At 37.4% G+C, this 10,000-nt stretch overlaps 4 protein-coding genes across 5 annotated transcripts in view; 2 read left to right on the forward strand and 2 right to left on the reverse strand.

Annotated features, from left to right (window-relative positions):
- The window catches only part of LOC138045229 (uncharacterized), a 9,359-nt gene extending 8,647 nt beyond the window's left edge, over positions 1-712 (reverse strand). The window contains exon 1 of the mRNA XM_068891655.1: positions 1-712. This exon is cut by the window's left edge and continues 1,367 nt beyond it. The gene's annotated coding sequence lies outside the window, so the exon portion shown is untranslated.
- The window catches only part of LOC138045261 (INO80 complex subunit C-like), a 15,775-nt gene extending 11,656 nt beyond the window's left edge, over positions 1-4,119 (reverse strand). Inside the window, exons 1-4 of one of the 2 annotated variants that reach the window (XM_068891693.1) lie at positions 4,006-4,119; positions 3,814-3,939; positions 3,096-3,195; positions 1,348-1,415 (exon numbers count right to left, since the gene is read on the reverse strand). In XM_068891693.1, the coding sequence (XP_068747794.1) occupies positions 1,348-1,415; positions 3,096-3,195; positions 3,814-3,939; positions 4,006-4,098 (387 nt within the window). In that variant the 5' untranslated portion in view covers positions 4,099-4,119. The remainder of the gene's footprint in view (positions 1-1,347; positions 1,416-3,095; positions 3,196-3,813; positions 3,940-4,005) is intronic. The other variant, XM_068891703.1, reaches the window with a different exon arrangement.
- The window catches only part of LOC138045363 (uncharacterized), a 235,795-nt gene that overhangs the window by 110,321 nt on the left and 115,474 nt on the right, over positions 1-10,000 (forward strand). The window lies entirely within an intron of this gene.
- Positions 4,196-10,000, forward strand: part of LOC138053555 (induced myeloid leukemia cell differentiation protein Mcl-1 homolog) — a 6,016-nt gene continuing 211 nt past the window's right edge. Inside the window, exons 1-2 of the mRNA XM_068900178.1 lie at positions 4,196-4,683; positions 7,165-10,000. The exon at positions 7,165-10,000 is cut by the window's right edge and continues 211 nt beyond it. Of these exons, the coding sequence (XP_068756279.1) occupies positions 4,269-4,683; positions 7,165-7,730 (981 nt within the window). The 5' untranslated portion in view covers positions 4,196-4,268 and the 3' untranslated portion in view covers positions 7,731-10,000. The remainder of the gene's footprint in view (positions 4,684-7,164) is intronic.

The following is a 10,000-nucleotide window of genomic DNA, read 5'->3' on the forward strand; positions in this document are numbered from 1 at the left end:
TCAGTGTACTTGCCTGGCTTACTTGCTTTACTAACTAAGAAGCCTGGAACAGGCTATCTATTAGTAAGTGACTGCTGGAAATCTTATCAGCGATAGGATAGAGTCAAATACAGGTAGTTCAGATGTCAGGAAAAAATTAATGTGATCAGATTTCTGTAATTTTACAACCTGGAGGAGAAAGAGTTACAGTCTTACTGTTGCAAAAGGCAGGATGGACACCATCAAAGCATAATATTGACACATATAATAATAATAATAATAATAATAATAATAATAATAATAATAATAATAATAATAATAATAATAATAATAATATATTATTATTATTATTTAATTCTGTTGCATTATTGTCTTACCCAGGTTCACATAACTTATTATGCTCAGGCCAACTACCCTGTGAGCAGTTGGTTTCTCCTATGCTTCCCGAGAGAGATCAAGAGAGAAACCACTGCGAGTAACCATTATATTTTCCATCGAGCATTTGTGAGGCACATTACCCCCCACATGATGCATTTGACATCACTTCATCTTATTTCACAGGAAAATATGGAATTTTTCCCCTTTATCGCCCAAACGCAGCATTGACACACATGAGCCGCCGCCAGGTTGAATGCATGCAAAAGCACCAAAACAAGTGTACTAAACTTGTTTTACCGGTTCAAATTGGATGTATTCATCCTTGATGCTGAACGATGGCTCACTCAGATCAAGAAACAAAGGCTTTCTTGCAGTATACAAAAATTTGGTTTTATCAACGGAGTTGATAATGTAAATTGGCCACCGTACAGAGATTCTAAAAGCTGATGTTTCGAGCGTTAGCCCTTCGTCAGAGCGAAGCTTTGTCAGCTTTGTCAGCTTTGTCAGCTTTTAGAATCTCTGTACGGTGGCCAATTTACATTATCAACTCCGTTGATAAAACCAAATTTTTGTATACTACTTCCCCACCGACGCAGCACCACAGTTTCTTTAGAAACTACCCCTTCTTTCTTGCAGTGATTTCTTTCTCGGGAAGCGTAGGAGAAAACAACTGCTCATAGGGTAAAGGCTGACTGCATAAACACAACAGCACCCTCTACTAAACTCTGGGGAGCAAGACGATGCAGAGTATTCTCAACACACCACTTTGTGCCTGGTTTCATTTGACGTATACTTGTTGTCATGTGAGTAGAAATTTTTTGGTTCTCTGTTCTGCTATGAGAGGCTATCCTCCAGTGGTCTGGAGAACTTGAAAATGTCAAGATGTAGCAAAACATAGCCTGCGTGCTCGCAGGCTACGCAAAACACAAAATTATTGCATAATGATGAGAGGGTGAAGATAAATGTGATTTTATGTCACAAAAAACTTACCGGTAAACCTGAAAGATCGGCATATTTCTTTGCTGGTTTGAATGATGGTGGTGCATCAATACTGCTATCTGTGAAAAAAAAAAGTAGCTGTTATAAGTCCTTTTAATAAAAATTAATTATTGTAAATCAAAATAGCATTCTTGATAGGCATTGCTCCCCAATTCCACATTGACAACAACAGTTGACAGAATGCTTTCACAAGAAAGTAACAAAGCTGCCAGTCACAAAGCGTACTTTGGCTTTCCTGACCCAGTCCACTGCAATGAAGGACAGCACTAAAAACCAAAATTGACCTTTAAAATCTAGATGAAAGCAGAGCCACCAATGGTTTGTATGGGTAATCACATGATTTGAGTGCAATTTGGTATAAAACAATTGGCAATTTTTTTATTGGTACAGAGACCACCCTTGTTACAAGAGAACTACTCTCTTTTTAGCCAATCAGGAATGAGTAATTTTTTCATGCACATTTTTATTAACTATTCAGACCCCTGGGAGTGAGACTTAATAGATTTTACTCTGTCTAACGCCAGACAATTTTACTCGCCAATGCGGGGTGGCTCAGGAGTTAGTGGGTCAGTGTTCTCACCAGGCCGCGCCCTTGCAGGATTCCCGCAAGAAAAACAGAAATGGCGCATTAAAAACGATGCAAGGAAGTAAGGATACTATGAACAAAACAGGCTTAAGCTAGTCAGCTAGCAGTCTCTTAACAGTTCCAGCCATTACTTCAGCGCTTTGCCTTCTTAAACTGAATGGAAACAATATATTTATCAAAGTATTCAAAGCCCTTTCGAAGCCTTTAATTTTATTGACTTTTGCCTTCATCAGTCACACGAGCATTGCGCAGCTTCAGGCTCGTCCTCGGTGTAAAAACCTGTGAAACTCACAGATGACGTAAACACAAAGGAGCAAAAAAAACATCAAACAATAACCTAACCCTACCACGAGCTAACAAAACAAAGAAAAAGTTTCACAGGTTTTTACACCGAGGTAAACCCCAGCTTCAACATCTTGGCCGCCATTTTGGATCAGGTAGGTACTTTGTGTAACAGATGATTTACAGTGCAGGCTCATGTTATTCGTCATGGCACAAAGAAAATTAGATTCTTTCAGCCCAAAGCACCAAGGATTTAAGAAAGAGTAGAAGATAATCGAAATGCTGGTAAAAAGGACAATAAAAAGGACAGCTAGCGTAGAAAGCAAAGACCAAAAATCTGTTTTATTTTGGAAAGACCATGTAATTTCAGAGTGAATGGCAGTTGAAATACATGTGGCTTGCCTATGATGCCAACAAAAAGATCATGACCTGTGAGATCTGTTTCGAGGAAAACAAATCAAATGCATTTACAAAATTGTCAAAGACCCACCATTGCAAGAGTTCCAATTTGAATGTGCCATGATGAAATGGACAGAGAAATCACAAAGGATATTTTCACCCCAGTCATGGAGCACAAGTACACTGTAACTTCGTCCTGCTTAAGCTCCTACAGGGCCCCTATTTTTCAGAAAAGGGGGCCCTGGGACTCCCTAAGACAAAATCCTGGTAGAACACTGATGGGTTAATGCCATTATCACAAGATAGACTTTACGTATTGTTTGGCATGGTATAGACCACTTTCATAAATTGCGATGACCTTTACATTCTTTTTTATTTATGTTTAATAATTAGACCTACTACCCTCATTTCATTTGGTGGACATCATGAAAGAGGTCTATGAATGAACTGAAGAAAAGAAAACCTGTCTTACATGTGGGATCATCTTGTTTCCATGGCAATCCTCTTTCTAAGCCCATTATCTGTTTTAAATTTTTCCAAATCTTTTTTTTGCCTGCATTAACTCCAGAGTGCTGTGCAAGAAATGAAAACATGACAGTTACTGTAACAATAGCTGCATCAATCTTGTGGTAATTCAGCTAAGAGAATTCAGAACATTGGAACGAGACTCAGATTCTGTCTTTTGAAGAGTGTTTTAATTGCAATGACAGTTGTCCGGGGAAAGAGAGTGAAAGAAAATACAGCACCAATTCGTCTTTCTCGTTCAATTTGATTGATTTTGACAATTAATGGAGAGTAATTATTATAAATAAGGAAGAACTTAGAATGGAGAGCAATAACGTGATAAGTATATTATCATTCAGCTATTTCTTAAAGTATATTTGCTTTATTTACTCTACAATTAGTTGTACAAATCAAATGCATTCTACAAGGCACTATACACAAAGAAAAATGTTCTTTATTAATTTTTATTTTCTTTATTTCTTTCACACCATTTCTAATATTTTTTCAATTTTTTGTTTATAAAAATTGAGCACTATAAATGAACTTTTACATATTATATAAGACTTTATACATATACGGTATATGTAAATTTTTGTCTTTGTTGATAGTGATTATTTGCTGAGAGAAAGACTTTGCCAAACAGAAAAAAAAAGTACGCGTTACGCCGAAAACATTCAGTTACATACCTCAAAATTACCATCTTTAAAGAAAAATTGTCCATTTGCATTGATGCTTGTTTCGCTCACGGCACTAAAAGATGACAGGCTACTTCGACTACTTGAGTTCAACTCCACTTCGTCTGCCACAAAAGGCTAAAATAAAGATAGATTGGTTTAGAAAAAGTAACGTATAATACTTAAAGAAACTTAGCATCTTACCGTTAATGGCCTTTTTCGTTTGCTTGGGATTGGGCAAGAAGCCGAAGCCGGGCTTTGAGATCGTTTGTTTTTCTTGCTCCTGTTAGAAGCCATCTTGGATGAAGTGGAAGTGAGGCTATGTTTGACAGCGAGGCAACGGGGGACTCCCCCTATCCCACAATGCTTGTAAAACAGTCGAGATCTTTATTTACAACACATCAGCCATCTACGGTTTATGCCTCGCTTCCTCTTTTATATGATCAGTGTCTTTTAATGCCCACGAAATGAGCATTTCGGGCTTTAGAAAGTTTATCTTCTCGCTCTCTCAAGAGTTGTCGGCAGACAATTTGACTTCTATGAAGTACCTGCTTAGAGATTCATTGACAACGAGGGAAATTGAAGGGATAAACTGCGCCACAGATTTACTTGTCTTGCTTGAACAAAGAAATGAGCTGGGAAGAAACAATTGCAGTCTTTTCAAGGATCTTCTCTCAGAGATCCAGCGACGGGATCTTGTTAGAAAACTGGAGGATTTCGACAGAAAGCAGCTTGCAGTTAATGATCGTATTGAATACGTATACGACGAGATCGAGAATCTCGGATTTCGCTCTGAAAACAATGCAGACCAGAATGGTAATGTTACAGACGGCGGGCATGTCTCTGAAGAGTCCGGCCGTAACGACGATTGTAGATCTCGGGGTGAGTGAAGACTACTTCTTAACGTTCTCTATACACTTGAACAGTACCCGCCATTCACATGCAAATAAGTGGCCCGGGTAAACTGCACAGTTTAGCATACCGGTATAATTTAAGTATAAGCTGAAGCTTATATACCAGCAGTAATCAAGGATTAGTGAGGTGCCTTCGATTTCTGTTTTGTCATCAAAGGGGCATTTGAAAGTAGTTGTATATTTTGGTGAGAATGATTTGTTTTGTACCAGTTTATCACCTTTTATAGAAGTCCATGGTGGGGGGATAGGTCCGCAAGGCGTGCGTGTCGTTACAGCTGAACAGTTTGAAATGCAGGCTCGGCATTCGATCAAAATCGCCACAAAATGCATGTGTCGAACACAAAAGGGAAGAAATGAATCACAAATTGAAAGTTTTACTTCCTTTGTGGTTTTGGGTTCTCCTGAAGCGTTTTCTTGTTGAAATTCCAAAGTTATTTCTTTCGTGCTTGGTAATGTACATGTAAACAACACCCTAAAAATAAATAGCCTTTTTTGGGTGATTTATATGGTGTCCACAATAAGGCAGGTTGAAGTTCCAGAAAAATCATGTGTTAGGATAACATACTGGTATTTATAATTCCACTTTCCTTTCCTTTTTTCAAAAATTTCTTCTTGTTGATCGAAAAAAGAAATTAACAACAGGCTACATTTTCTACAAAAGTCTGAAAAATACACATGATGAACACAAATGGGTAGGAAATGAATCATAAATCCAAAGATTTAACTGCCTTTAAGGTTTTGGGTTCTCCTGAATAGTTTTCTTGTTGTATATCCAAAATTTAAAAATGTAAAAACAATCTAAGAATAGAGTTCTGACAATATTTTGCCTTTTTTATAATTCGATCAATCAAATTTACGTTCCAGAAAAATCATGGGTCAGGATATATATATAACATAACAAGAATATAATTTCAATTTTTTTCTTTTCTTCCTTTATGCTTCTTGTTGATCGAAAAACAAAAAAAATCGACAACAGTTTATCTAGATCAAAGGATAGTAATGGAAGCTTGGAACAACTAGGGGTGTGTTTGATTGGCCCAAAATCCGGATTTACATGTAGATATTAAAATCTCGATCTTCAGATTTCCAATCGAACGCAAAATTTTTCCAGGTTTCACTATTTGAAAATCCGTGCCATTAGGGAATTCAACTAGTGAGATCCGTGACAATATTAGTTCATAAAACAAGCAAAGCTGAATAGTATCAGAGCAATCTTTTCTGTTAATCGGTGGAACAATCATTTATTACCCATAAGCACATGTCCACTCATGATCAGGGGACTATTTTTCTAATATTTGTTCAGTAAGGAAGGTATCAAGCTATAAGTATTTCATGCTTGTTGCTAATATTTTTGTTAAAAACAATTATGAAATACGTATGTTATGATGCAATATAATTTCTGGGATATCAACTGTAGGCTTTCTTGCAGTATAGCCAAACAGCATGACTCCCCAGCATTCACAGCACAGTGTAATGCAGGACAGTCACCCATCCAAGTATTAACCCCATCCAACAGGACTTGACTTTTCCCTTGGACAAGCTGTAACACTATCACATGAGATCGATGGTGTCCAAATGCTGAGATTGTATGGAATCACCATTGATACCCAAGGGACATCCCACAGGAATGCGTTCTCCCTGAATGAAATTATTTATTTGTATACATTCTAATTAGATATTATCTAATGTATTTAACTTGTGTTTAAAGGAGTTCATAAAATTGTATATACCGGTATTTGTGTATTCTTGGTTTTCACCTAGGTGATAAGGGCCACCACGTTGGTTGGCTCTTTTCACAGAATTTGCATAGTAATAAAGTTTAGTTCCCAGGGGAGACAGGGCTGGAGACTAACTTTTAAGCTTACTAGCCTACGGGCCACTAGCAGGTCTGATTAAACTAGCCAAAACTAAATTTGCACTAGCCAGTCTCGTCATGTGCAGTTTCACCGCTGTACAACATTTGCAGACTGCAGACTATCTGCAAATGTCGCACACCACAGTAATTGAGTGGTTGAGCTCAGACATTTCTTGTTACATGTGCATCTAAAAATTATCATGAATGAAATTTCCAGTTTTGCACACACAACTCCGGCTTTTATGAAATATTCTGTGTTCAATCTCACCTTATGAGTTTGTTCACCTTTTTTTTTACTTGCTCAACAGCAGCACAAATATGCTGGCATGTACCACTTCCAGTATTTTCCTTTGAAGGGCAAAGTTTTCGCAGCCTTGAGGCAAATCTCACGGACCCTCTTCCACAACTTTGCAACTCACAATTTCACTGGATTATGGAAAACATGGAATAAAGTTAATTTAAAATGAACAGTTAATAAAACTAAATTTCTTATAATAGGAAGTCTGCGGAAAAGCTGTATTTAAAAAATTGAGTCAGAAAAATATGATGAGCATGAACTATAATATAGCATAAAATTTTTGCTCTGTTTCTTAGATCTGAGGGAAAAAACAACATCTAGCACAACGATGAAGAACCACATGGAAGATGTACATGAATTGGTTTGTGACTACATTTACTACAACAAGTTGGGAAAGGAAGCCTACCGAGCAGACACCAAAGCTGCTGCAACGCTGCGCCAAGTGGGAAAAGAGGTGGAATCAAGGTACCCAAGTTTATTGAAAACCATGTGTGAAAGACTTGAAACCAATGCCTCTAAGGCAGAAGTTGCTTTCAGAAATGTGGTAGATGAAGTATTCTCCGATGGAGTTAACTGGGGCCGTATCGTAGCTGTGGTCTGTTTTGCCTCTGAACTTGCTGTTTCCTCTAATCAACATGGGACTGATGTTGTTGACAATATTGTTGGATGGCTATCAGAGTATTTGAGCAAGGGGACCGTAGGAGAATGGATCATAAAAACAGGAGGATGGGAAGCCTTTGTTGAACACTGGAAAGTGCCTGATACATTTTGGTGGCTCCGGACAAGCATTACCATTGTTTCTGCATCAGTTGGACTGGGCTCCCTTGCCACTCTGCTCTATCGAGACTTTGTGAAACGCTAGTGTAATGGGATTCAACTAGACTGATCCAATATCTATGTATGAAGGGTGTCTAGATTTTGATGAACAGCATTTGACACAGCCAGATAACAGAATTTTGACTGATTTGCCTCTATGCCTACAAATTATGTACATTGCATTGTGAATAGGATCATCAGGGGATATGAGAGAAACAAGATCCCAACAGCCACTGATAGATGTGTGTATTGATATCAATACTTCTTTTTTTCCCGAAGTTTATATCTGTTCAGTGAAATTTCAGCCACTTTATCCATTACCTGTGTATTGATAGTTTTCATAAAAGTGTGTGTAGCAAATATCAAGCTTCCAGCTTTCTTGAAGTGCATATGAATGGAAATTGTTAAATAGTTTGCTGTTTGAAATGCCGGTATTCTGGAGTTTGAGCAGTTTATCTTATAAAGTCGCTGTGTTATGTCAGGGCCAGAAATTTGTTTAAAATGCTCAAGTGACTCAATTAAGTGTGATGTAATGTCACAGTAGGTGCAAAGATTTCTTTTGTTTCCCCTTACCATTATGTCAGCAGCTGACTGGTGACAACATTCCATTAAACAGCACTATTTACCTACCATTTTTGTGGACAAAGTATCCAAAGGCTTGGTGCTTATAAAACTGACACCTTAAAATGCAGATCATTTTAAAATTTTGAAATTGTAGATTTCAAATAGTAAACTGTTTATTAAAGCACAATATTTTAGTATCATATGCACTTTAAGATGACTTCAGAGCTTAATTCAACACTTTAAAAAACACCTCCAGCCCTCCAAAAACACCCTGCAATTTTCTTGTATTTCAAAATAAAGCAAGGTCGGAGTTCCATTTATTTATTTCTGGTCAGGGTAGTGAACAGTAGGCTAAAATGAAACTCTATTCAAAGTTTTAAAAAAATTGGTGGCGAGGATATGAGCCACCTTAAATTTTCCAAAATTTATATTCTTAAATGTACTTTTTGCTCTGTTCTGAACTTAATACATAATACATATTAAGCAGTATCAGTTTAATTTAGAATTGACAGATAGTTTGCTGTTTGAAAGGCATGCAATTCCAAAGTTTGAGTAGTGTATGTCAACAATTGGGCTATTTTGCTGTCAAAAAGGTTCAGGTAAAGATATTCAATAGTGTGACTTGATGTTGGGTGCAAAAGTTTCTTTTGTTTGCCTCCACCATTATGTCAGCAGCTGTTGATCACGGTAGCTATGTTGACATAGAGAATATATAATGAAAGGAATGTCAAAAATTTCTTTTGGTTGCCTTTACCATTGTGTCAACAGCTGACTGGTGACAACGTTCCATTAAACAGCACTATTTAGTACATACCATTTTTGTGGACAAAGTATCCAAAGGCTTGGTGCTCATAAAACCGACACCTTCAAATGCAGACCATTTTAAATTTTGAAATTGTACATTTCAAACAGTAAACTGTTCATAAGCACAAAATATTTTAGTGATGTATGCACTTTAAAATGACTTGAGCTTAATTCAACACTTTGAAAAACACTTCCAGTCCTCCAGAAACACCCTGCAATTTTCTTGTATTTCAAAATGGAGCAAGGTGAGCTCCATTTAGTTATTGCTGGTCTGGGTAGTGAACAGTAGGCTAAAATGAAACTCTATTCAAAGTTTTAAAATATCTGGTGGTGAGGTTACTGTATTAGCCACCTTAAATTTTCCAAAATTTATATTCTTAAAAAAACTTCTTGCTCTGTTCTGAACTTTAATACATAATGCATAAGTAGCAGTATCAGTTTAATTTAGAATTGACAGGTAGTTTGCTCTTTGAAAGGCACACAGTTCCAAAGTTTGAGTAGTGTATGTCAACAATTGGGCTATTTTGCTGTCAAAAAGGTTCAGGGAAAGATATTCAATAGTGTGACTTGATGTTGGGTGCAAAAAGTTTCTTTTGTTTGCCTCCACCATTATGTCAGCAGCTGTTGATCCCAGGGGGGCACTCCCATATGAAACAGACGGGGATGCTCGTCGTCTCACTTAGGGTTGTAAATTTTGGATTTTGGTCTTGCTTAGGGTGTTCCGGGCAAAGCGCCAATATTTTAAGCCGCCAAGGTCTTGTTTAGGGTTCCGCGAAGAAACACAGAATTACGCGAAGAGAAAACAGAAGTCAAATTTTCTTTTTAACTTGTTTTTAGGGGTCAAAATTTCCTTAAGCCACGCCCAGATTAGTCTCCTTTAGGGGTCACAAAAAGCTTGAGCCACGCCCAGATGTTCTCCTTTAGGGGTTAAATTCAAAATTTCCGACG

This window comes from Montipora capricornis, chromosome 1 (genome assembly GCF_036669925.1).
Source record: "Montipora capricornis isolate CH-2021 chromosome 1, ASM3666992v2, whole genome shotgun sequence".
Taxonomy (NCBI): domain Eukaryota; kingdom Metazoa; phylum Cnidaria; class Anthozoa; order Scleractinia; family Acroporidae; genus Montipora; species Montipora capricornis.